Source organism: Apteryx rowi, unplaced genomic scaffold, assembly GCF_003343035.1.
Source record: "Apteryx rowi isolate R43461 unplaced genomic scaffold, aptRow1 scaffold_925, whole genome shotgun sequence".
NCBI lineage: Eukaryota > Metazoa > Chordata > Aves > Apterygiformes > Apterygidae > Apteryx > Apteryx rowi.
In genome coordinates, this window is record NW_020451233.1 from 214052 (window position 1) to 241610 (window position 27559).

The window sequence follows — 27559 nt, forward strand, 5'->3', positions numbered from 1 at the left end:
CGTGTATAACATCTTCCCTGTGGTGCTGTAGGGGACTGCCTCGGTTCCATTGCAGTGAATTGGCTCATTAAGAGCTGGCTTCCTTACTTAAAATGATATTTCACTRTCTTCTAGTTTTTCAAAATATTCACGGTAGTAAACTCACACTGTTCATAACTGGGCAAGAAGCAGAAATATTCACCCCCCCAAAAAAAAAGTAGGCATCTCCCCCTGGGCTTCCAGCTTACAGTGGTGCCAGAGAAGCTTTGAGCAGCTTGCTCAGACCATCTCCGGCCTCAGAGCCTAGTTTTCACCACATGGAATTGTGACAGAAGTGGAGCTCTGCTCTTCTCGGCTAACTGAGGTTTGCCCTGAAAGTATATACATCATACATCCATCATAAAATAAGCAGTGCAGAGTAGTAGATTTCAAATTTATTTCTAAAAGCATGAATAACAAATTGAACCTGTTTCTTTTAGAGTATATAATGCACAGGCACAGATCTGGCAAGTTTTGTAATACAGTTTACTTAAAGCTTTAACTTCTTACAACTCAAGCTTTGAATTTGGGAGTACATTGCAAAGAACAACTCCCTTTCAGTTTTTGCTTGCAGCCCARATAGCAAGAATGTGAACTGTATCTGAATCTAGGGTCATTTTGAAAAAGGTGTACCTTTTTGTGTACTGCTAGCTAAACTGGTTAACTACCAGAGGGTACGTTGTACTGAAACACAGTTCATAGCTTGTGTAAAAGATCAAGGTAGAGGTAGACCTTGTTGTTCCTCCTCCTTATCCCAGTGTGCTGAGATGTAATAAAAGAAACATCAACCYTGTTATCTAATTAGGGTCATGATGCTCTGCACAGTGGTTTCAGTCTATYGGTTTTGTTAAGCCTGTTGACTGATGGCAGGTCTGCTTTCTAGGATCCTTTATGATCCTTTGGAGGTGCTTCAAAAATACTTTGTGGGGCCATGGACCTGAGGTTGCAAACCATTCTGGTGTCAAAAAATCACTCTTCTGTAGGGATGACTAMTTCTTCTTCTCTTATCCCTTACTGTTGTGGTGGTTCTGGGTTTTTTTGAACACAACTGCTGACCAAGTTAAACTCTCTTGTTGGAGGCGTTGCTTAATAAACCTTGTTTTTAATTTATTCTTCAGAGAAAAACTGTCTTGAGAATTTTCCTGAGGATTATTTCCCCCCATTACTTTGTTCCTAATAAAGATTTCTGCTTTTGATACTGCTAGAATAACACTTAGTTGTGTATTAAGTGAAAAATACAGCTCACAGATGTGTTTCTTTTGAATTACAGGCCATTTTCAGTTATGGGGGGGATATGAAAACTTGATTCTCTTCAAAATTGGTTTAAAAGGTTGTTGAATCTAGAATAACAAACTCTAGGAAAGCTGCCTACTCTTAATAAGCAATGGAGGATGTGGTGCTTTTAGAGGGCTACAGTTCAGAACTGTGTGAAGGAAACTATTAGTGTATCATCACAGAGTGAGTTTTTATCTTAAATGAAAACAGAACGACCATGAGATTTATTTCTTAAGACAATTGCTTTTGCCAAAACAAGAACCTGAACAGCTAGTAAATACCTGTAATTTCTAAAAGCTCAAATGTAGAATGTTCATTGGGAGGTAAATCAAAATGCTCGAGCTGTTGTTTTTTTCAAAGTCACAAATTAAACTGTTACCTGCAATAAATTGACACTGATGGTACCTCAGGAGATATTTAAAACTGTCTACCTACATGACATCAGATGGTCTGTTTAACCAGCTATCGGAGCAAGTCATATGAGAAAAAGCCACAGCACCCAGCTGCTAAACACCCTTCAGCAAGGAGGAGGGACATGGCAAAACCTGCATCTTCTGTTGGACAAATGGTGCCCGTTTTCAGAGTGTAGGTATAGGTTGTGGGATGAGGTAAAAGAAATACAACTTGATGGCCATAACATAACTGGGACAAAAGGCGATTGTGGCAGAAAAGTGAGTATCTGGTACCAAAATACTAGGAGAGTAAATGCTGATGGCAGCAGAAGACAGACAAGATCATGTGAGAGGTAAGGAAGAAACCTGCTGAATACAGAAGCAAAATCAATGTTAATGAGAGCATATGTAGATAAACTTTCTCCTTGGCCTCTTGACAAGCTTTTGACTTGACCTTAGCAGCTACCATGCACTGCACAGTGGAGAGCAGAWATATTCTTGACAGCTTTAACTCAATTTGCCCAACAAGAAAAGTCTGAATTTTTGATGTTTCTGCTTCCATGTCAAAACTAGAAAATGAAGAGAATTAGCTGATTAGTATACTATGTCCTGGCTAGATCCAGAGAATGAGGACAGAAACCTGCATAGTATCAAGATGTAATATTGCTGCCACCCTCTTGGCACCCTTTTGCATCTCAAAGCTGAGTAAATACCACCTGTGTTTTACTTGTGGGAGAAAATTTGCCCAAGACATCAGTATGAGTTGAGTAAAACACATTTTTTATTTCTTCTCTTGCTTCACTGCTGATGAAATTTCTGAAGGCAAAGATGAAAAGCCGTAGAACAAACAGCCAACTTTCTCAGTTCTGTTGTGTGATCTGATGATGCTACTGAAAATGTGCAGAATGCAGCCATGTTGCTCTAGATATCCTGCAGCTGTGGTATACAAGGAGAAGAGCTGGAGTCTCTGACTTATTTTCATAGCATGGATCTTGGACTCACTCATAATTAAAACTGAACTTCCCCATGCCAGCTAAGCTCTATTAGGGCAGTATTTGATTATAATTTTGGCCTCTTGCTGCATTTTAACCACTAAAAGTGAGGAAGAGAGCCAGCACCATGTCAAATACCAGCTTTCTATGGCCTAGTGGAAATGCTCCACAGGCCGTGGAGTGAAAACAGTTGCTGTTGACTTTTATAAAGTGTGGTATGTTGTTACCATGTTGTGAAGTAATCTTTCCTAAAACAACATCAAATGTTTGTGGTAGTCTGCAGAGCATGAGTGCAAGTATTGCAAAGAAATGGTCTTCCTTCTACAGTGGACTCAAAACCCAAGGGAAAGTCATTTCAGAGGATTATCCATGTACAAAACATCAGTGGCTTAGATGCTAGTACCGTTAGACTCTGTTCCTTACTTGTCACTATAGCATGGCTTTTAAGTAAGTCCATTAGCTTCTGTCTTGACCTTGTTCTGGCAAACTCCTTCCTTTTAGGCAGCAGAAACACTTTARTAGCTTCAGGAGAGTAGCCAAACAAGAATAAATGCTGTAGAACAACTCTCTTACCCTCATTTCCCAAAACATGCACGTCTGGACCTGTGAAAGGATTGCCTGATTATATAACCTAGCTGTATCAGAGACTGCAGACTTCTCAAAAACCAGACCAAGAGTTAAGTAACATACATTCCCTGCAGCTCAGGCTGTGGAGAAATCATACTTAAACAGCCAGATGATAAAGYGATGTAATCCAGTTGCTTGATTTAACAGGGAAATTGCTCAGACTTCTCTGAGCAACAATTCAAACCAGTAATGTGCTGAGGTAAGCATCTCCTTTAATCGCTTCAGTCGATACAGGCTAGCAGTACACAACATCACACTTGGTTGTACTTTCTCAGGCATTTAATGGGTTGATGTTACTCAGTTCCAGCACATGCACTTTAGTTCTATTAAAGCTGCTTTTATTGCAGCATGCTTAACATGTAACTTGGGTGACATTCATATTTCTTTAATCTAACTTTGAATCCAGCCAACACTTGTAAGGTTTTCCTGTAGAAACGGCACGTTCCTTAGAGTTGTGTAAGGGCCAATTAAAAATGTAACTCCGGTTCAAGAGAGCTTTTGCTTGGATTGTAGCTGTGTGGACAAATGAACATTTTTCTTTGTCTTGTAGCCCAACTGATGCCCTATGCTTGTCTCTCACAACAGACACACAGTGACAGAAAGCAACTATTTCAGACTGCTGAGAGTTTACGGGCAACTTCGGGGAGGTAAGTTCTGCACTAACTGGCGTAGTGACCCATGACTCCCATTGTTTAAGCAGGAGTTGGAAGCGTTGGCCACGCTGCCGGAAAATGTACTGAGCAGCCCACTGTTTTACAAATGTTGCTCATTTCTGAGAGATATTGTCAGTAACAAAATTATCAGATCCAGATGTCTCATTTGTTGAAGACCTAGTTGTTCTCCATATAAAAGCCTCATGCTGGCCTTGATGCTAATCCTATGGAAGTCAAGGGGATTTGGGACACTTCACTAAATAAATTTTGCTACAGGCTGTTGCTTCTAGCCTGTGCAGGCTGCCTGTGGCTTGCACCCTAATTAGCATGTTCCAGATTTCTTTTTAACTCCCTCTCACCCACACAGGCTAAACACTGACTTCAAGAAGCAGACAGACCTGCTTTTTCTGAGGTACAAGTGCGTGTTGTCATGCCAYGTGTCCCGCATGTGGTGGTGTGGGTTACGGGCATAAGCTAAGGGAAGCCTGTAAATGGGCCTACATGTACATCACTAAGGAAAGGTAAATGCCCTCGGGGGAGTGGTGGAAGGAAAGGGAGTCCTTTCTTTAACTGAAAAGCTGCTCAACGCAAGCAATATTCTAAACCTGCAACTAAATGAAAAGGCGAAACTAATCACTGAGCAGAACTAATCTCTTTTTCCAGTAAGCCATTTCATCTGGCTTGCGCTTCAGTCAAAAAAACCCAGCATGCCAAGGGGAGGTTTCTGCTATGCTTAAACCATTAGCACCTCACGAGTAAGTATTCTCATTCTCTTCACAAGTGGCTGCTTGGGGTCACCTCAGTCCTTGTGGTAATGCCACTGTGCTCAGGCTACAGCAGCTGCATCCAAACTCATCTAGTTACTACAGGGCAGGGCACGTGGGATTCAGTCTGAGATTAAGGCTCCAACCTTTAGATCTCTCCTTGTGTCTTTGGATAGTCAGTGGAGCCTGGAGAACAGTTTGACTCCTTCTCAAGGAGACACCTGATGAGCAGGAATAGCTCTCTTGAAGAACATAAAGAGTTTTCACTGAAGTATGAGATAAGCTGAGATACCATGTGGGTATATGCTGTTAAAAAAAAAAAAAGGCACTTGATTAACCCATCTAGGATTTAAATCAGAATATTCAACATTACAAAAAGTTCCTAAGGAGGGAAATGCATAGGTCAGAAGCCTACTCATGCCTGTCGGAAAGTGCATTGTGTACCCCAGATAGGGTTTCCAGGACATACGGTATGAGCGGAAAAAATCACAGAATCAGTGCCGTAAGCTGTGTTCATAGAGACCAGGTATGGAACAAAGACATAGGGTTAAACAACATATTTGGCCAATTCTAAAAAAAAAATTCATTGAAAACTTCTATGACTTTAATGCTTTGTTTTTGAAATGTTTCAAATTAATTTTGAGTTATTTCAATACATTTATTTAGGGATTTTTGATGCAGAGAGATAAAATGCATTCAAACATTTAATTTCTATTAGTAGTTGAACCATACTTGGCATAAACTGGATTCTGCTTTAGCCAGATAGTAAGTATTTTTTTTAAGTTTTGCATTTTATGGTAGCCTGCGCTTATCTGTTCAGTGGCTGATCAAAATGTGTCGCACTGTCACGCTATGAAGGTTCGATAGCAATGACTGAGACAGTAATATAATAATAGTAAAGAAATGTTTATTTCCTCACACAAGTTCTTGGATTAGTAACATCCATTAAAATAATGCGATTACTAATTTAGAAAGGATAACACAAAACCATCAGTTACTAATTTAGAAAGGATAACTGAAACTGTAGATTACTGCGCTATTAATTGGAAGCACTGCTTATCCCTGCTTGAAAGCTTTCTTGTTCACTCTCCTAGTGAGAGGGCTCTCAACCTCGAGGAGTTACCTTAACCCAGCGTCCCAGGAAAAGGGKAGGGGGGGGAATACTCACGGTCCAGCCGGAGAGGATGATCAGGTCAYGTTCCCGTCCCTGCTCMAACTCTCCTAGCTCCCAAGTCTCTTTTTATAGGGCTGGGGCTCTGGGCAAACACTGCTTTTGCTGACTTTTAGCAAGTTTCGCAATCACAGGACTGTTTGTCTGCTTGGGAGGACCCAGCTAGCGAGGCGAGACCACAACACCTCCGTATTGTTTCTCCCCTCCGCGGGGGTCCGTGCAGATTCCAGGCGGCAGACTTCTTCCGTCTTGTTAATGCTTCCATTCCGCAGCCTTGGGCATGTCAATCCTTGCGCATATCGATTGGTAGACTTCTTTAGTCCTGTTAAGTCCTCTGTTCAACAGCTTTGCGCACAAGACCGTATCAGTTCTTTTGCATATCAACTGACAAACTTCAGTCCTGTTAAGTCTTCACTTGCCTGTCAAAATGTAATTCCAAATTTGACAGCCTGCAAGTGGGAACCACACAGCCAAATATTAAATTGGATTCTTTATTAGTTGCATATGCATCTGCTTGGATTGAGAAGCCCAAGGACTGCGCAAGAGTCACCTCTGAGGCGTGCAGTGGTAAGGAAAGCAACCTTTCAATTAGCCATCGGGACATAGACATACCTTTAATTAAACTTCTAATGTGTAATCATGATGTTTCGGCACTTAAAAAGAGTTTCCACAAAGCACAGTGCCACACACTCCTTGAAGAACAGAGCAAATATTTAATGAATTAAGAATGTTACATTTCTACGTTAACAGCACAGGTTGTCTATTTTTAACCAACCTTTTCCTTAGGTAAGGATTTGATCATCTCAGCTGTGATATGCCTGTCTGATTTACTGATAAAACCATCTTCAAAGCCGCTCTTGCTTGGCATTTCTTGTGATTCTTTATGAATAGGCATGGCTCTTCCAACCACACACATCAGCTTTGTCTCCAGAGGACCCAATTTTAAGTATTCCTTAAGAAGAGAGAATATTATTCTTCTACAACTATACAGAAAAGAGGCAGTGCTTCAAAAGACAGCTGCTTTCCTCTTCAAAGCAGCTGTAAAGATGCTATCCTGGGGTTACCATGTTCAATGATTTCTGTATTAATGGGCTCAGTTTACAAGTAAAGAGAGGTTTCTTTTCAAACTGCCAGCCTTGCCCGCTCAGCTTAGGAAGCTGCATCCCTGCTGTGCCCTTCTTTTCCTGTATGTTTTCACCAATGACACTTTCTCTAAAGACCAAATTCTGCTCTCAAGGTTACTTCTGTGAGAAGGATTAAGCTAATCCAACAGCTCACTACTGTCAGAAGAGAGAGAGGTCCAAGTCCAGCTCTGTACCTTCAGCATGTTTGTGCTGCTTCTCCAGACCTCTGAGCCAATTCAGCTCACTAACCCAACAGCAAACTGCACTAGAAATGTGCACTAAGGTTCCATAAGGGCAGGAGCAAGACCATATGGCCAAGGAGAGGGAAGAAGGAAAACTGCACCTGAATCAGCTCTGTTGTATTTAGGATGTGCTTTTGTATTAGTTGCTAACGCAACTCYGCTGTTGGTATAAGATGGTGTGGGTTTGCAGTTTTACCTTAAGTGTTACGAAGTGCAAGAATCTCAGGAGCACTTCTGCCCCTCAGTGGGGTGGGCTCTGCAGGGAGAGCAGCAGGAGAAAGAGAAAAGCTAATTTTCCTCTCCCAAGGCAACATATGCACAGAAACAAACACCTGGACAGATTTTGTTAAATGTTCAACTTTTCTGTGTAATGACTCTTCAGGACAGAACCACTCCTTAAAGTAGTCTCTGAGCAGGGCAACAGGATGATTTCTCCAAACACAATTTGCAGAGTATAACTCAAACTAATGCCAATTTCTAGAAAAAGAGTTTTTTTAAACTGTCTTTCATTATTGAATGTGTTTCAATAGAAAATTTGAAAGTAAAAAACCCCATGTATTATGGAGAAGTATCTTTACATAGCAAGCACTGTAGTTTGCACCACTTCTTTATCATCTTCTTGAATGTACAGCAGAAATCCATGAGGTTGAGTAATGTATTTTCCAAGTGTAATTAGTTAGTTTGTTACAAATGCACTCAAGTCCTGGTAATTCAAGTGTGCATTATCAAATGACACCCAGGAAACATCTTATTGCAACCTAGGACCAAGGCTCTTCTGGAGCAGGTGCCTCCACCTCTTTCGAGAGCAACACAAATTCTGTCTACATATAACCCATCCCTTTTTATTTTCTCAGCCTCCACATTGACCTGTTGATCCTTTATTGCTACGATGAACCTAAGCATCCAAACAAACGAGCGTCTGTGCAGCACCTTCGCAACTGTCACTTGGTGTCATTCAGAGCTCTTTCATGGGGAATTTCATCCTGACACTTACATATGCTGATTCCTAGGACACCGTTCAGTTGCCTAAATATTTGTGTCCCATGCTATCAGAAATGCCCTAGGGCGTCCAAGACATACACATGAGGCTGGCCTACCTGACGCAGAACCTATCCTCTTTTGGCCCCGCACCTGAAGGACAAGGAGTGTCCTTCATCTCAAATAGCACTAGATGCCCATGATTAAGCAACTGAATCACACATTATTTTAAAGACATTGTTTTTTTTCTGCCATAACAACACTGAGATTAGGACCATTCCTGGCAGTAGCTCATTTTCCAGAGCGAATTAAGTTCATGTCAGTGAACCCATTACTTYAACTCATACCTGGAAATCTTTTTCATCTTCATACAACAAGCTACTAAGAGTTGGAGTGAATGAATCTTCCCACAACTCCTCATAGCTGTCTCGGGACTTCTCATCCTCTGTTTCAGGTAGAAACTTTGAAAAGGCTTTTTCTTTTTGATGGGGAACTGAGTCTTTTCTAAGACTTTCATCTCCATCTGTCTTTGCTTTTAAAATAAAAGAACAATAATGTGCATGTAATTGTTAAACTTCATGAATATCAGAATTAGTACTCAGTATGAGCATTGCCTGTAATCTTTAATGTGGCTTGACTAGTGAGATGTTATGAACAGCTTTGGTAGGATTTTTAATTGACAATCCAACCTGAATGTTGATTTTGCTCACTGATTTTCTGTGTTCAATTCTGTTTACAATTTCTGATCAACATCAGAGACTGAAGTTAATCAAAAGTTAGAAGCGGTGGGTCTGTGGGAGGAGAAAGGGTAAAAAATGAATATTTATCCATTAAACTTAAATTCTACCTAGCCATATATAGTTAAAAAAATAGGAAAGACAGCAAATAAAAAGTATACATTTTTTCTACATCAGTTTATGTGTCAATATATGTACATATAGACAAGTTCCCGGGACACAGCCTACTCATAACTCTCCTGAATAGCTCACATTTGCAGTTGACCAGTTCTCAGAATGATAGACAGTTCTGTATGTAAACTGCCAAATTATATGGTGCCCTGGGACAGTGTCTTTACCCTAGCTTACTGTAACAAGAGCTGTTCCTCCCATTAACTATTGTAAAGGTCTAGAACAAGCAATAGAGCTGAACTATTCAAAGAAAATATGCCTAATTCAACAGATTTAGCCAACATGCTTGCTGGTGCCTGATGGCTCCAGAAAGGCCCACAAATGGCTGGAACCAATCAGAACTTCAACAGAGTTGTTCATGTATTTCTGACTGTAGGGTTTCAATGTCTACAACTCATCTCCTCAACTTAATTTTGTCTTTCTCTTTCTTCTACCCAAAGATGTAAAAAAAAAAAAAAAAAACCACCCCAACTTGTGATACTAAGGAAGCCATAGAAACCGCTCTGAATGGATAAACACACTGCCGTGGTCTTCTTGCCTAATGGTATGTCCCTTTCCTGGGCACACCTACCAGTGTATATACAGCCCGAAGATCAGTATTGCTTATCAAGATTTTCAGTTCAGGCTGAGTTCCATGCAGCTTCATCTGCTCTGCGAGGTTCTCATTTAAATTAACTTTGGAGTATCTATATGAGCTGAATGAGTGTAATATGCACGTACACTTCAAGTAAAAGCCAGTATAGTGTTCAAGAGTATGCTCTCTGGGACAACATAGAATAAGGAAGTTATGATGATGTGGATCAGTAAAGATCTTACGAATCATGTCTTCGTAAAAGATGGCCGATCCTATTAACCAGGTTCTAAAATGAGTAATTACATTCGACAACTGAAACACTGATTTCAGTTTTAAAACTGTATTAAGAATTGTGTTCTTCTCTTCCTAACCCCATACTACAGTGTATCATTCCTGTGAGGCTGCATTTAAGTTGGAAATTAAGTGCTCACCATGTAACCAAAGCTGTTTGAAAAAAAACGTAAGAAATGAAATGTTCTGTAATTTACCAGTTCTTACAAACTGCTGGCAATGTGAATTACCTTTATGTTCTCTATGCTCTAATCCTTTCATTCCATCCTTAGGTAATTCATCTTGCAAGCCAGCTGCCTGGGTAAGAAACAAATGCCTATAAATTTTAAAAAAATAAAGTGAAACTCAGAGCTCTGAATTTTCTCTAAATTATCTTGTGCAATCTTTTCAGGGGGCAAGGGAGCAGGGGAATTGGACCCTTTCTGAAAACCATTTGCTGCTTAACCACAAATGCAGAATAGCACAATGGTTTAAAAATGCAATGGAGGCAGCCAGGTAGCTTAGTGGCTAATACACTGCTTTTCTTATTCTTAGTGCCTTAGCTCAACTATGTTCATGAGACTAAAGGAAAACAAATGTTATAGTCTCCAGTCAGTCCAAGATACAAACCACAGCTGGTAGCTCTCACTTAAGAGCAGGCTAAGTTTGTGGAGGAGAAAAAAATGGTCATTTCTTACTTGGAAGATGAAGCTTTTTTGTGCAATATAGCTGAAATCACTGAGTTGGGACTGGGAAAGGAAGAAGGATCATTTCCATTGTTCCACTGCGCTTTTGATACAATTAGTGATGACATTTTGCAGCTAAATTAATCCTTCCCTAGGGCACAAGCTAAAACATTTCGATACAAAAGAAACGAATACCCCAGGCACCTCTACAGACAGAACCATCCCAAGGCCTATTCCTTACTTCTGCTCCATACCACACATCATCTGTTTCACTTGAGATAGCAAAACCCCATATATTTGCATATTCATCTTTACACCCTCTAACATTTTGCCAACAATAAAGGACAAATCTATTACTCAGCACTTGGCCTGAGAAGCTGGGTCTGAGACAGTTATAATAAAAAAGAAACTATTTCCAAGCCCCAACTGTATCCCCTCCAAAAGAAAACGAGTGTGGCTAGGAGGATCTGTTTTGTTAATAGACAATCCAGTTTCTTCCCTGAATGCTGGTGTTCATGGAGTTACAATGTCACTGTCATCCTTCAGAGATACAAGTCGCCCACATATTCAGCCAAATCCTGCCTCCCCACAACTAGTAAACTACCTTGGCTTTGTTGCTGGAGAGCTCAAATAGGAGGAGGAGGCAGGAGCAGGTGTTACCTTTAAAAATAATAATTGTCTTTGAGTTTGTAAAGGTATCATTTTACCTGGGTACTCTCAAATTCTGAAGTCTGAGATCAACCAGTTTCATCACTAGACCTATATTTTCTTCTTCCAGGAGGTAAACAGAGGCTTTCAGATCACTTATCTCCTTTTGGTATATTTTTACCTTTTGACAAAAAAGAAAAAGGTAATCTTAGAAAGACAAGAAAGACTACATCCATATTAGAAAGCCTTCCTAGCACATTCCTAGGAAGAATGCAGCTGTATCAGCAAGACTGTACATTTGGTGGAACAGTGCAGTGACACATTTTCAGGCAAAGTGAAGGCCTCTCTGGTTCTTTCACATCTTTACTAGAACCATCTACGAGCACAGCTCTGTCAGTCAGACACACCACTGGACAATGCAACTCTGCTAGCAGAACCTTCTAATGTAGCCAATCAGTTCTGGGGGACAGGAGCTCTGGATTTTTCTTTTTCACTTTCACACCAGAGCTTTGTGAGAAAAATCTTCCTTGCAGAGTTAAATTCAGGCTCTTGCTCAGAAAGTGTTGCTTTCCTAGGTCCTGCCTATACACAAAACCTTCTTACCTAGAATTAGTGATGCTTTCCGCCCAGGTTAACCAGGCCACTGCTTAAACCTCAGATTTTACTTTCTTTTGGTCTGGTAGTTATCCCATAATGCTACGTTGTTATGAAGTTATATTGCCCAAAGGATACTGGTTATTCAGTCCCCACAATTCCGCTCACTTGTCCTGAAGTACGAGCAAGTTCTTACCCCCCTCACCGGGGTAAGAAGTGGGACGTACTGTGGGATGGATACCTTTCCGGAAATCTTAGCCACAGGCACATGGATAAGAACTGTACCTAGTGATCTGAATAAATCTCCTCACACCTAAGCCAAATTAACCCAGCTGTAATCATCCAAATTTGCAGTGAAAAGCTAGCTCACATGTGCCCCAGGGATTACAAAAGGTGAAAACGATGGGACATTAAACAGTAGCAGGATGTTGCTTGGCACTATGAGGTGATGGAGCTTTGCATTATCTTGGCGTGACAGAGTAACCATCGAAGAACATAACTGGAGTCTTCAAATCCATACAGATTTGGAACTAACTACATTAGGGCTGTGTTGGTAAGTCATTTTTCAGTACAGTGGCCAAACTGGAATTTGAACCAGGATAAAACTAAAATTTTTATTTCCCACCCCAAAATACTGGAACAGTCTGTCAGCTACGCATTTCCATTTAGCCTGAATTAAAACATTTGTTACAAGAAAATGGCTGAAATCTGAAGATTGGAGAAGTTAATAATATCTTTCTTTTCCACAATAATTCAGAGCACTAATTCATAATGTAGGAAACTGGAATGAGTTCACATTCCTCCTCTACCTGAGGGGAAAGAAACCCACTTCTCTCAGCTCTGAGAAGAAGGCCTGTCAAAGAGTACTCTGAGGTGGACCTCCCCTGTTGACACCACCTCATACTGAATTTTATGAAACATTGTAATCTTTCATATAACTCGTATATGAGAATGGGTGTTATAGGGAAGTGGGTTCTGAATGTATGAAAAAGATGGTCACCTTCTACCTTTGTCTGCCACTTACACTGCTTGCTACTCATAGTTACGGATTAATTACAGGACAACCACTCTCCTTTTCCTTATGAATGTCTTCAGAGGCCCATCACGGAAACAGAGCTGTGACTGTGGGCCATCGATAATTTCAAACCTTAACTGTCATTATAAACTGAAAACAGGTGATCCTCTTACCTCTTCTTTTAGCCATTCATTTTCTTCAATGTCCCTGCAACTGCTTTTGTCTATGATGTGTTTTACAGCGTTCTAAGAAAACACAATTTAAAGATCATCCCATTTGAAAGCAGGACTTTGACAGTGCTGTACACTAAAAAGAAGCACCTTCTGCTGTTTAGCAGGAAATAATCAAGAAACATCTGCACAACAGACTATAACATCCCTTGAGGGATTAGAAAGAGATTTAGTCTACAAGAACAGCTGTTTTGTCTCCATCATCCGGCCCAGTGTAGTTTATAGTACAAACAATTTACCAGTATTTTATCATTTCCTATATTTGAATTAGAAAATTTTCTTCTGTTTAACAAGTTCTGCTCAGTTCTCACTACTGCCAAAATCTTCGTGTTTTGAGGAAACCAAACCTTTATCTACTAAAAAAAACAAGCAGTATCACAAATGAAGCAGTACCGATTCATCCCATGTGCCTTAAACATGCAGAGGTTTGTTCTAATGAGCCAAAGCTACAATTTAATTATTGATGGTAGTAATAAGAAAGAAAGAATTGGGAGGGAAGAAACCACAGTAGATCACCATAAACACACAGTCCTTTGGATTATCTGCTCACATGTCTGAAAATCAGAGTACTGAAGTTAGGGAATGTAAACAGCTAGTGGGTTCAGTGTTACACTGAAGTATGCTTTGCATTTGAGGAGTGAAAAAAAACCCATCACCATAAACACTTTATAAAGTCATGTTTGCAATCAGAGCTGACAGAAGTGACAGAAAGATCTGTACATCAATAAACCTAAAGTTTACTTTAGACTACATTATTTTGGCAGTTTCAAAATTTGCCTGTAAAGTGAAAAACACACTTCTGTATTTTTCAAATCAATGTCTATTTGCAGGCAGACAATCTCTTAATACGTTACTTACTGGTTTTCCAAGTCTATGCAAACATCAACATTAAGGTCATGGAAAAAGTGACATGTTCTTGAACAAGTCTTGTCACTGCACAGTGCCCTGGTTTTCTCTACTTCCTTTGTAAAACTTCCTCAGATTTACTCATTGTTAGTCTTACGTAAAAAACAGGTACAGTGTGTTTATAGCAATAAGCAATGCAGTATTTAGTAAGAGTATTTACAGGATATTTTACTCTCAATTTACTGGAAAAGTTCAAAATCTTAATTCCAGTTAAAATAATTATTAATACAAAGTACATGAATCAATAAGATTCAGTTAGCATTTTGAAAAAGGCAGAATGAATACCTCAGGGGCCTGTTCTTTACTTTTCTTCACTTGCGCCTCAACCAGTCTGTCATTTTTTTCTTTTAGTGTTTTCAAAGCATTTGTATAATATTCTTCAAGAACAAACCAAAAAAAAGAAAACCAGAAATCATTATATGACATCAGTGTCACCCTGCCAACAAATAAGTAACTGGCATGTTGTTCCTAAACTGGAACTTCCCAGCCAGCATCACACACATACGTATTAATGCCCCGCAGGAAGGAATATAACCCACGAAGTCAGGCATCCCTGTCCACAGAAATTGTCCAAAAACCAAAGGATAGTAGTGTTAACTACAAAACTAGAAATCTGAACTAGCTTATGAATTGGCAGCTATAACAGCTTATAAACAGAGTTATTCTCAGCTATAAATATGTATATCTTAACACTAAATCTTGATTCTTTCAATAACAGAGTCTCAGGAGTCATGAAAGAGATATGCTTAGAAAACTTAGCTTTTAGGGATAAACATGTATTAGATCATCTTATGCACAGGGGCTAGCGTAGCTTTTTTTTTCAGATAGTTATCATTATATGGAGCCTAAAAACTTCTCTGACGTCTGAGCCTTACAGAAGGATCTAACTTGACAAGAGGACAAAACGTAGAAGGTAGCAATTGCCTTGACAATTGTCTTCATCATTAATCATAGTCATTATTTAGAAAGTGTGTCTTACGTCTAAATTTGTTTGCTTTCAAGCTCCAGTCACTTCCTATTTAGTTATTTCATCCTTCCCTTCAGCTACTTTTGCACTATTCTAAACAGCCCACTACTGTTTGGCATTTTCTTCTTGTGAAGAAATTAATGAAGGTTGTGGTGCTTTTTTTTGAAGGAAGGCACTTCACACTTGTTCCAGATGCTTGAAACTCAGCCTAGCTCTGAACTTGTGTTGAGCACTGCCTCCTGCTGACCTGGCTGTAAATGAGTATCTGGGCATGGATACACTGCGGAATTGCGAGCAGTCAAATGTGAAAGGTAGCTGCATCAGTTCTTAATCTAACACTGTGGAAGCTGGCCCACCTTATCAATCCACCATCTAGACTTAGCAGAATGAACTGGAGGTACTTACACACTACAAATAAATCCACTTTTCATCCTCTTGCAGATAGCTAAACAACCTGAGATGTAATGGGAGAAAGGGACACACATACTCACTTTTTCTATGGAGGCTATTTTCCCTAACAAGTCTGTCACTGCAACACTCTTTTCTCCAGACCTCACCTAAGCATATGTCTTACTTATGATGCGTCTCCAATCCAACAGCTTTGTTTAAACTGCCATCTCTAGACTACATGAACTATCCCAGCGCCAAGGCCTTTAATGGTACCTAAAGAAAGAGAAACTCTTCCCCTAYGCTTTACTCCCTAAGCCTGTTAAACTTTCAAGGACTGAACAAGCCCAATTTGCTGCAGCATCACACTGGAACTTTGTGAAATGGTTGGCTGTCCACTAGAAGACTGTATTCCACAGCCAATTTTAAAGTTTGATTTTAGGAACTTGAGTAAAGTAGTATGTTAACATGCACTATAGGTAACACAGTTTTGCAGGATGCTAATTAGGCAACTGCTATATGTACCTCTGTGACAACCTTTTTATAAATATACTTCAATTTAACCACAGGTTTTTGTCTCTGCAGCCTGTGGKATGTAGGAGGTCAGACTGAGTGTTCCTAATGGTTCACTCTGGCATTTAATGTAAAAGCCCATTTTCCTTTTCATTTCATGTATCAGCAGCTATATAGCAAAGTTTAAACAGATTGAAAACAGGGAATGTGCATAATGAAAAATATCAACCTCTCCTTGAATACAAGCTTAGATATCTGGTAAGCTAGCTGGCAATGCAGAATACATACTGCAGATCTTAATCATGATAAAATATGTTTCTAGAGACAAGAAGATAGCTAACTGGATCTTATCCACAGTAGTTGATGCCTGGTAATGGCTGGCACAGAATATACAGAGACCCTTAGAGCAGTGTCACTGCCTGTTACAACCAGCTGCTTGGCTGTGATCATGAATACTGAGAGGGTCATAAAGGAAGAAAATCAGGACTTCTTTTTCCTTTGAATAGTTCAGGTTACATAACAGCTAAATATTTAAATGATTTTAAAATAACGCAGTAGTAGAGAGAATCTAGTGGCTTTGTAAAGCACTCAGCACCAGAACATGCAAGCTCTTAAATCTGTTCTACTGTTGTATCAGAATTGAAACAGTTCCCAACATTTGTATATATCTGCGCTGGCAGTTTTGCTGCACCTCATACATGGGACTATGCAACTAGGAGATAAAATTCAGACCACTGGCTACAAAGCTCCCCCTTAGTACTGAATTTAAACCAATATCTATGTTCGATTCAAAAGACTATTTCAAGAATGAGCTCATACCACTTCTCTGTCAAAGGAATTTTCAACATGTGAAGTGCTTGAGCATGATGAAAAGCAATAGGAGCAGTCAACATCTCCAACATGACTACTAAGCGTAGGCTCCAGGAGGACCTATATGTAGGTATCCAAATACATGTAGCCTGATTTTTAGCAATCTGCTGTCCTTCACAGTACGTTTTTTAAAAATGGTTTCTCTGTATTTTACAATAAAATGGTCAGAAGACAGGATTATCAGTTTCTTTAATTAGGCATTCATAATGCCTGCAACTTCATCAATTTCTTTAGTAAAGGCAGCTTCACGGGGACAGGAGAAAGAGGGACGGTTCTTCCATCTTACAGGGTTATGCAGCGCGCTTAGGTGCAGAGGTTTGGAAATGTTGATAGAAATGACTGTAATTAGCTGGGCCTCAAATTAAATTCATAATTTAATTAATTCATGCACAAAGAGCCTATCAGATTTGTATTACGCTAGCTGTAAACTGACCTGTAGCCCTGTGAAGGTCATCTTTAACTTCCTTGATGTCTTTTTCCAGATTCTTAATCTTGTTGTCCTGTGTTTTACTTCCTACATTTTTGTACTCCAACCAATAATCCCTCTCAGCCCGCTTTACCAAAAGTTTTTGTTCTGTTTCTTCTATCTGGAAGCGCAGATCTATTAAAGTAAGAACATCAGAAGAGGGGTTCTTTATAAATTTCTTGAACTGATAATTCTTGTGATTTCATAATTTTTTTTAATAAAGACACTTTCACTGGGATTGGAGATAGAGGGGTGGTTCTTCTACCCCACAATACATTGCAATATGATGGCCTCACATAGTGTCAAGGGCCACCATCACTTATGAAAACAGCTTGATCTTATTCTGCCAACAAGAGACAACAGTTCTCACTGCAACATTGTAACCAAAGACACATGTGACTTCACTCCCAATGAGAATCACAGAAATCTCATTCTACACCTAGAGAGCTTAAAAAGCATACGGCTTTTCCTCCCCCAAATTATGTAACAACGCAGCTGAATCTCTATTTAAAATGCAAAAAATCTACTCAATCCCAACTRTGTAAACAGCAAACCACACTTCCACAACTCACAACACACCTTTCAGAAGTTGCTCCTTGTCCTTAACATACTGCCATTTTGCTTTCAGTGACTCTTCAACGTCATCCCTAGTTACAATCTCCTTTTGGTCTTGTTCTTTCTCTTCCTCTTCCAGCTTTCTTAGGATATGCCTGATGCGTGTCTGCTGTTCATCCTTCAAACGGTCATTCTGTGAAAGAACAACAGTAGGAARGGCACATATTAAAGTGTTTTCTAATTAGTTTTCTAAGTTACAAACTTAAGTAATAAAGAAAAGTCAGATTTGGGTTAGTGCCAGGATGCACTGCCAAAACATTCAGCTGAAAAGAGCTATTCTTCTTATTTGAAAAGGCTGGAGGGAAGGGACCAGTTTGCAAGTCTCAAAAGCTTCTCAATAACTTCAAGCCCATTACGACAAGGAAATGAGAGACAAATGATGGCCTTGCTCTGTTTGGTGCATCACATGAATAGTCCTCTATTGCCTGGAAAGAACACTGCTTGTGGGTTGATTTAATAACAATATTTATTTCTAAGAGTTATCAACTTCAATATTCCTCATGAAAATTTAGCATCTTTGACATAGAAATGATAACCCAGGACATTAGACAATCAAGCCCCTTGCCCATAACCACAGCAGAGAGTCTTGTCAGAGCTGCAATTAAGCGTTACACCTACTGATTCCACAACTGTGCTTACATCCTCTTGCCGTGACCATCATGGACTCRTGACACTCAAATTATTTGGAATTACTGATTCTGTATGTTCGCTCCCAAAGGATACGATGAAAGAACAAATAACCATACCAGACAAATACTAACAATAACAATGCAGTAGAGAGAGTCTCAAAGATTGTCCACTTCTAAAAGGATTAACTCGAAACCACTCAGAAATATGAAGCAGAAAACAAAGAGGGAACCAACCAAGGGGCTGTCAGAACATGCCTAAATTAAACAAAAAGCACTTGAAGCATGCCCTAAAGTACCCTGCAAAGTCTGAAATATGAACGAGTCCTTCAGAGACCATGAACTAGATGCAAATTGGGGGAACAGCCACAGGAGATTGCACGTCTGCAGAAAGAAGAGCCAAAGGCCACTTCCACTGATAGTTAAGGCCCACAAACGAAACAGTCAAGGCTTCAAGACTCCAAGGCACACCAAGGAAAATTAAATAGATGGGCATTTGTAAAACCTTTTAAGTGTCACTCTAGTGTGATCAGTAATYACAGTAAATACCTTGCTTTAAAAATTACTCCTAATAACAAAACTGTTAATCCACAAACAAGTGACCCTTCATCATGTACTGCTAAAACTGGGCCTAGACAGGCCTAGAAAGTGCAATGCTCTTTCTTCTTTGTTCAATTTTCATTATAAATAAGTTTGCAAGAATAACTAAGACCTCATAGATACCTGTGCAATTCCATTASCTCAGAAGTGAATCAAAAAAGTCCTTTTTAGTCAGCAGATCTCAGTACTTAGCTATATCTGCTAATAGAGTTATATTTATGTATATGTATAATTCACATACTTTATGTATGTGCTACATGTAATTTAGATACCATTTTAACTTTTAAGCACATAAAGTGATTCACTAACTCCAGTTTCATTGACTGCAAGGGATTCACAGCAATGACTACAGTTACAGCATTTGGACTGAAAGAATCAAATCTGATTTTGTGAATTAAAACACCACATGTAAAATGTGGTGAGAGAAAGATGTATGGTAACTTACTCTTTCATGATATTCTTTGTTCTTTTCTTCCACTTGTTTCAGATCAAGCAAAATCTGATCAATTGTTTCTTCTTTTATCTGAATTCTATGGAGAAAGAGTAAAGTAAGAGAAGTTGTTATAAAAACAGAAGAGCCAGATTATATAAAATAGATTAGGCATAAATACTGCTAAATGTTTTTCTGTCTTCTATTTCATATTGCTTCACTAATTGGGTAAGTGCTGCTGTCTTCTTACTGCACACAAGAAATGATTTACCAGATACAGCTGGACCTTCATGTTAGTTTGGATCTCATCTCATACTGAGAAAGAGACTCCCTGATTATCTTATTTCTGCATGGTTATAGTCTGCAACAAAATAAATAGCTCCCCTAGCAGATAAATTTGGCTAAGAAAGGGACCATTAGCTGRAACTCCAGAATTGCCCCTTCAGCCTTGAGCCATTTCAGTTCTATAACTCAAAACTGAACTGAAACTAAGCTTCCAAAATCTATATAGATTATGAGAGAGTAGCAAAGGCAGGGAAGGAATCTAGGTTTCATAATTATGACTGTGCAAGCATAAGACCTGCAACCAGCTAGCAGACTAAAGTGGGAGGTGGGAAACTCCATAAATGTCTGATTCGTAGTTTTCTTAAATGTCCCACCAGAGTATACCATTTGGTCCTTGCAGAACCAGCTGAGACACCTGCAAACCATGCATGCTCTACTGAAGGACTACACTGAAGCACCCCAAACCTGTTTGCTTTCTATAGAAAAAGTGGTACTCAAGGAAGGAATCATTCAACAGTTCTGCCTGAAGCAACTCTTGGAGTCATTCCCCCAGACTACACAGGGTGATATACAATGGCACTACTCAATGCTTTCATCCATTCTTACTTACTCTTGGGAAAGTCTTCTTTACTGCTTTTGGAAGTGGGAAAGGATATAAAGCATCCACAGGCTTGCTGTTTCTCCCCTCGCAAACATATTCCTCCTCTGTTTGCAGCTAGGGATGGCTACATAACTTTCCAAAATATCTGAATTTCATGGGTTTTTCTGCTGCACTGGCATACTGAACTGCATCCTTTATCATAATATTTTTTATCTTTTTACAAGAAAAGGAGGAAGGAAAATTATTAACAAATTCATATTAACAAAGGTAACAGCACAGCACTTTGTATGCTACTGCATTACAATGTCACATGCCCAGTATCTAGCAGCATATTTTACAATTTGAATGTAGGAACAAATTTTCAAGCACAAGGAACCCACCTCCTCCTGTTGGATGGCCATATTTTGAATGGCGTTCCACTAYGAACTATGAAGGTCTTCATCACTTCAACTCATCTCTTACTTTAAAGCATCTGCAATGTACCCATCTGCATCTAAACTAGTTTCCCCATGATTTCTTCGTAGCTAACAGAGAGAAACAAGCAGTTTCTCTCCTTTCTGGCTGTGGTTTAGCTGACCTATTTTAGCAGTGTCTTTTGGGAGATGATTTGTACTTCAGAAATATTTATTTCTCATCACTCACTATAAAAGAAGCCTAGGAAACTCACTCAGACATAGGTCAGACAAATCCCAATCTGGATACTTAATGGGATTCAGTTCTGAAAATGTGGTTTGGTGAGCCTCACAAACTGTTCACCAAGAACTTGTTAGCCTTCAAGAAGCTCTAAGAGAACTGCAGGCTGAGTAGTTTCCTCTAAGTATATTTACACATTTAAGCCAATGAACTTACTCACAGCTTTCACAGTTCTCATAGACTACTTGTTATCCTCTTTGCAACAGCTGTAAAATAAATATTTTTTTTCCAGTAAACATCGATCTCACTTCTAGAATCAATATGTTGGATTGCAAAAGATGTCTATTTCCAAAATCATATATAATCTTTCTCATATCCCTTCCTGGAATTCATGCACCATAGTGAACAATAGAGGCAAGTACTGCAATTATCACATCTTTTACTGCCTCAACAAGTATTGTTGCTTGATCGTTTTTTTAGGTTTTGASGCTCCCTTTCACATTAAGTTGTTTTGAAATTATCTTTTTTTTTTCTGGCTAAGTTTGGATCTTTAAGGGATTTAGTCATGTAAATTAAGGTTACTACTGCTGTATCCTCTGCTGCCAGTGTGGTCCRAGGTATTCTTCAGGTCTTCTGTTAGGGGTATTAGTTAGAAAGGCTAAACTGGAAGTAGGAAGGTGATGCCTACAGCAAAAATGTATTACTTAATAGACAGAGGTGACAGCTTTGCCATATGCTGTATCCTCTTAAATTACCTGCCATTTTAATCAATCTTTGGATTTTGAATACTGATGCTGGTCTTAATTTCTGCTATTATAAGATTTTACATTAACTTGTAGAATATGTCTATCATTTTGTTWATTTCAAAAATATACACTATTTTGTTTGCAGTATGTTGGACCTTTCCTGTTTAGATGATTTTTCTATTGTATTTGTCAGATTCAAAAAGCTACAAAACAGCTAAACTGATGATTTCTTTGATACTATTTTTCTCAACTGTGTATACTAGATGCACCATTTCACCACACAGAAACTACACTCCACCCCAGTACCAAGACTGTTTTGTCAGTCATGCATGGCTTGTTACTAGGGCAAGGTAAGTGTTGTTCCTACCCAGGCCCGAAATAGAAAATTATACCAGAAACACAAAATAGTGAACTTCCTATGAACAGCAACCACTCTTCAATGTACAGGAGGAAAAGCAGGAATGGAAKTTAAATAAATATTATATACTTGATAAATCCTAGAGATAAATGTGAAAGACAATTTCACTTGCATTATTATGCTTTTTTGTCCAAAAAGGAAAGTGGAGCTGAGATGTTTTAGATTTACAGAGGTGAAGAGAGACTGATAGASAGAGAAAAAAAGAGAGAGAAAGAGAAAGCAGTATTTTTTCTTCCCTTTCCACCTATTGTAGCTCTAGAAATTACTTATCCTCTGTCAGTACAGCACACATTTCAGTGGAAGCCTTCTCTGACAAATGAGTCATTTGTCTGGATACTGGAATATGCATAACAATAGTTTTACCCCAAAACTGTATTTTTTCCTCAGRCCAGCAGTACATTTTGTTATTTCTTAGCAAAGAGATATATTTCTCATTGTTTGTTGACTTCTTGGATAATATTTACCTGTGATATAATTCAGCTGGATCTGATCTGTTTCACTGTGGAAATCTGTACTCTGTTCTTTGTAAAATGAAACAGAAAATCCCATAATCAACCCAGCACACTCCTAGAGATGTCACTAGAACTGTATGTGGTAACTATTCTGCTCCCTTGCCTTGCTCTTTGTTTCTACACTGAGCTAGTACTCATTGCTCCTTAAATGCTGATGATAATTGTTGAATACTGGGTGTGCTGAGACTTTTCCTTTTCAAATTTCATCTCTTTGATAAAAGTCTCAGAGCAAAAAAATGTTATTTTTCTCCTTTCAATCATCCTCKGAGAGATTGGACATCAAATAAATTAGACTATTTTGTAACTTCTTAGACTATTCCCCTTTACCACCTTCTTTTCTCTGCTTGATTTTAACATAGCTTTTGGGTTAAGTTTTCCCTCCGTTATTTTCAAAGTCAAAAAAGTTGGTTAAAATCCACTTTTCTCCCAGTGTCAGCAGTTTGCAATGAGATTTTCTCTGTGGCCATCTCTAAAATTGTAATTTTTAACAGTAATGGAAGGTAGTAATTTAGGGGTACAGTTGCCATTATGTGAGTAAGGCCCCCATTTTGGGTCCACAGTTTTATCATTCATCACCCAGTGTGTACACTGGATATGGAGACAATCCTGGCAGCGACTGGCTACATCCTCAGTTAGAAGCTGTGAACAGAGCTTTGCTCAGCTATGCTTCTGATTTCACAAAGCCTACAATCTGTAATAATATATAGTGACTACGCATTTTGACATGATTTCACAGCAGCTCTGACTGCAATTAGAAGAAAAAGGAGAGTAGGAACATTTACTGGTTCAGAGACAGATAAGCCAGAAAATTAATCCTATTCACTTACAACAACTAAACAATGTATGTAGCAGGGGAATTGCATGGTTAGGAGTTGCTTATTAGAAACTTACCATCTGCATGTGGATAGAAATAACACGATTCTAGCTAGATGTACCTATAATTTCTTGATAACAACTCCTTCAACTCTCTCTCAAATGATCACCTGCTTACATCCAATTATATGCAGACTGGATGCTCTGATTATGCGGAGTTAAATATATTATTAAGGTGAATGTATGACAATCTAGTCTAGGAAACCAGCTCATCAGATGCTGCTAAATTATTCTGATTATTAAAGATTTTGTATTTCTATTTCTAGACTCTGTTAATGATTCATTACTGACCTGAAGTATTGACAGAGGGAAACAGTAGCTTGAATACCATTTGGAATATAAATCTAGAGAGAGCACCTGGGAGAAACGCTGACTACTATTTGGAAAATCATTTCTACGTGGTGTGTTTTGGGGATGGGCCTCTGAGAAGCAGCAAGGTCCATGGGAGATTGTTATACCTGTGTCATGGCTGMCCATGTTCCCTTTGGATCAATATAGGTAAAAAGCAGAAAGCGGAGACTGGCTGCTCCTGATAAAAGCTCTAAGATATTTTTAAACATGCTTTTCAGTTTTGTTCAAAGTTCTTCTTTCAGGYGGAGCACAATGAGAACACAATTTGGAAATATGTACAGGTGCAGTAGAGGCCTCTGCAATCAGTGTAGAAAGACAGTGTGTCAGATATTGATCTTAATGGGGCTGTTTTTCCACCGTCAGTTGCCAGCTGAGAAATTTTCATACATGATGTGGGATTGAAAAAGGATGATTCCCTCTCTTCTGGTGATTCCCTACAGTGATAAGCCTTTTAGAGGTTTGGGGGACAATCTGGGGCACCCCAGAGGCTCTGCTACTCCTTAAGGTCAGAATGACACATTGCAGTCTGAGGGTCTACTGCACGTGAAAATTTCCTTTGTGCTCCACTCTCAGCTGCACAAAAGGAACTGTTGGTCTCAAAATTCCGGCTAGTGACTACCTACCTGTATGAAAAGTAAGGAATCCTGGAAAGTATGATCAAATATGAACTTGCCCCTTCAGAGTATACTGATGAAATAGCTGTTACTAATAAGACAAAAAAGTTTTGTTCTGTTTTTAATAAAACTCATTTTCCTAAGTTATAACATAATAAGGTAAAAAAAATTCTGACCCACTTAAATGCTTTGTCATAGGTAAAATAGTTTGAAAAGCGTACATTTCTGAAATAGGCTTGAAAACCCCAAATGAGAAAACAGAAGAAGAGTAAACAATTGCCACAGTCTATATGGTAATCAGTTCAGGTTCTCAACTGGTTAAGTTCATTTTTCTGTCTACTTTATCCATGAAATATATTCTGTATGAGTGAAAAGTTAAATATATTAAACCTACTGAAATTCTAGTAAGGCTTCAAAGAAAGCTGATCTAGGTTCTGTAAGATCCTCTTCTGTTTTCTCCTCTTTCTTCTTCTCTTCCATGCTTTGTGTTGTACTTCTGCTGGAAGTTAGATCTAAAGGGAGGGGAGGGCAAGCAGAAAAGAAGAAAAAACAAGAGAAATTAATGATCCTCATATGCTCACCAGTCTTTGTCACTTGTGACAAATTCTAAACAGTTCTGAAATAAACAAAACAAGATGTTTTATTGACAATAACACTCCTGCCCAGGGCAGCACTCAGGCACATGCTTTTGGCATATCCTGAAATGTTGTCCTGAATAGATATGTGTTCATGAACAGAGGGCCTCTATCACTAGTTACTTACTGCATTCCTTGCTGTGGGTTTGTATTTTACATTCTCACAAATCAAACAAGCTGTTGTTGCTTTTACTAGTCCTTTGTCTCTGTTTCTTTATCTGGCTTGTTTTAGCCAGTCCACTTGTTAATATGCATCTCTTTCCCTCTCCTTCTATTCTCCTAGAACTATGAATATTTGCCATTCACTGCAACTCTGATATCAGTTTTCATTGTCATAGCTGGAACAAAACCACTCTCTGAAGGGATATGCATGTCAGCAGTATTCCCTGGGTATGTTGTCACAACTACCAACCTCAGAATTCAGCTGACAATGAATAATTCTGTAATGAAACTGGTAGCATATATTATGTAAAATAAAAAAGCCCCTTTTAGTGGTCAGATAATCAAATGTCAAATCCAGATTAGCTGATTTAACAAAGGAGGTTTTATTACCGAACGAGTAGAAACACTGTATATAACCTGTTCTCTTGCTGTTCAAGTTCTGAATTTTTGCAGTTATCATACTAATAGATAAGATTGCTGCCAACTTGTTCCATAACTAAATATGCAGCAGGCTGGATGCTTTTCCTATTAAAATGAAGACATGGAAATAAAAGCCACTGTGGAAAGCAACATAGCAAGCCTGCCAAATCAATCTAAAATCAAGGGAATGAAGTTAAACCAATTAATGACAGACGCAGCCTAATCCCTACACTCGCATGTGCTTTCTTACTGCATTCACCATACTCTGAAACAAGGCAATGTGGGCTGTGCCCAAAATGACTTCCTGTTCATCCACGTACGCTAGATGAGTAGTTGATGTCTGCTGATGGAACAAGTGAGGGTGCTAAGAGACCGCAGTCTGTTCCAGAGTATATTGCAGAGAGGTATTTGAAAGGAATGCTCAGTGACTTGCAGCTCTACAAGGTGAATGAAAGAAAGGGTAAACATACCACTGGGATCTAGGTACCAATGCAGCACCTTACACCTTTGAACATCTTATTCATAATGCTTTAACCAAAAGAATTTTTACTCCCACTATTTTGGAAATCTACTTGTGCAGGCAGATTTTGTCTGTTCTGCTGCTAAAGACATATTCACACTCACGGGAACAATATTTTAGAGCTGTAACTCAGTCTTCGCACCACCTAACTATTTAAATCGCAGCCACGGCTAACTCCATTCATAAAGATCTGGAAAATTCTGGATCTCACCAGCTGCATCTTGAACTTCTGAAGTGTTCCGGATCAAAGTGTTCATGGCTGCTACATGATTAAGATATTTCTACCGTGGAACTTCATTACAATCATGCCTCTGTCACAGTATCACCATGTGACAGCAGTAAAACTCACTGACATCATCCAAAAAGAAATCCTTTAAGTCTGAAGGTATGTAAGTCCTTAATATGCCCACATAACCTTTACAGATACCAATACAAGTTTAGCTTCATTAAATACAGTATTTTTCACAAAGATTTTAAAAACTGTGAACACTTGAATGTTGTAAGATGGAGATTTTCAAAAAAGACTACGTGAATTAAGTAAAAACAGTCACTGAGACAAGGAGTTAGGTATTTAACTACCCTTTGAAATTTCCAGCCCAAATACGCAAGTGCTTGATTGATTTTGCAGAATTAACAGGAGTGGTATTGATTCCACTTTCATTTGAGCATATATTTTACTGATTTTCCTTGGAAATAGTAAATCACTACAGCAATCCCTGACTCTTTTTCATGATCTCTGGCCCTTCCACTAAATGGATAATCTAATCCCCTGCTTAAAATGGGATACAAACAGAATGAACATTTAGCGCAGCAGTATTTTGCAAACGTTTGTTTTTTGAAGCTCAAGCCCCAGATGACCTCCCATGACATATTTATGAAACCCTTCCTACGCGGGGAGCAGCAAGCAAGCTTCCAAGCTGTAAAACAAGGTAAAGAACATACTGCAGTAACAGATTTGCGAGATTTTGCAAACCGCAGAAAATACACACACGAGACAGAAGGAAATATGTTGGGGGGGGGGGGGCCGGGGGCTGAGAATTGCCTGCAGATTTTACACCAGCAGAAAACCATTTTGCAGGGAGCAAGGTTTGYTTACCTTCTCCCATGCAAATAAATCATGAGGCATAACCCTCGGCAGAGCCGAACTATCGTTACCAGCACCTTCTCAGTCAATAATCACGCTGCTCCACACACCGCAGCCGAAGCCCGGTGACTCTCCGCACACGCATGGCGGCGACCCCCCCCCCC

General features: G+C 39.1%; 2 protein-coding genes across 18 annotated transcripts in view; one reads left to right on the forward strand and one right to left on the reverse strand.

Moving 5' to 3' along the window:
• The window catches only part of PICALM (phosphatidylinositol binding clathrin assembly protein), a 103412-nt gene that overhangs the window by 72418 nt on the left and 3435 nt on the right, over positions 1–27559 (forward strand). For 5 of the 12 annotated variants that reach the window (XM_026091797.1, XM_026091780.1, XM_026091787.1 and 2 more), the window contains 3 exons: positions 3890–3951; positions 4325–4369; positions 8113–8577. In XM_026091797.1, the coding sequence (XP_025947582.1) occupies positions 3890–3951; positions 4325–4369; positions 8113–8245 (240 nt within the window). In that variant the 3' untranslated portion in view covers positions 8246–8577. Of the gene's footprint in view, positions 1–3889; positions 3952–4324; positions 4370–4620; positions 4791–8112; positions 8578–10281; positions 10364–20203; positions 20446–27559 lie in introns of those variants that run through there. The other 7 variants (XM_026091783.1, XM_026091782.1, XM_026091785.1 and 4 more) reach the window with 7 other exon arrangements.
• The window catches only part of CCDC83 (coiled-coil domain containing 83), a 23244-nt gene continuing 488 nt past the window's right edge, over positions 4804–27559 (reverse strand). The window contains exons 1-13 of one of the 6 annotated variants that reach the window (XM_026091806.1): positions 27408–27494; positions 24969–25086; positions 19557–19641; positions 17850–18018; positions 17238–17405; positions 14353–14444; positions 13105–13176; positions 11382–11503; positions 10240–10325; positions 8584–8768; positions 6668–6844; positions 6505–6584; positions 6049–6311 (exon numbers count right to left, since the gene is read on the reverse strand). In XM_026091806.1, the coding sequence (XP_025947591.1) occupies positions 6519–6584; positions 6668–6844; positions 8584–8768; positions 10240–10325; positions 11382–11503; positions 13105–13176; positions 14353–14444; positions 17238–17405; positions 17850–18018; positions 19557–19641; positions 24969–25086; positions 27408–27417 (1350 nt within the window). In that variant the 5' untranslated portion in view covers positions 27418–27494 and the 3' untranslated portion in view covers positions 6049–6311; positions 6505–6518. Of the gene's footprint in view, positions 5028–6048; positions 6585–6667; positions 6845–8583; positions 8769–10239; positions 10326–11381; positions 11504–13104; positions 13177–14352; positions 14445–17237; positions 17406–17849; positions 18019–19556; positions 19642–24968; positions 25087–27407; positions 27545–27559 lie in introns of those variants that run through there. The other 5 variants (XM_026091803.1, XM_026091802.1, XM_026091808.1 and 2 more) reach the window with 5 other exon arrangements.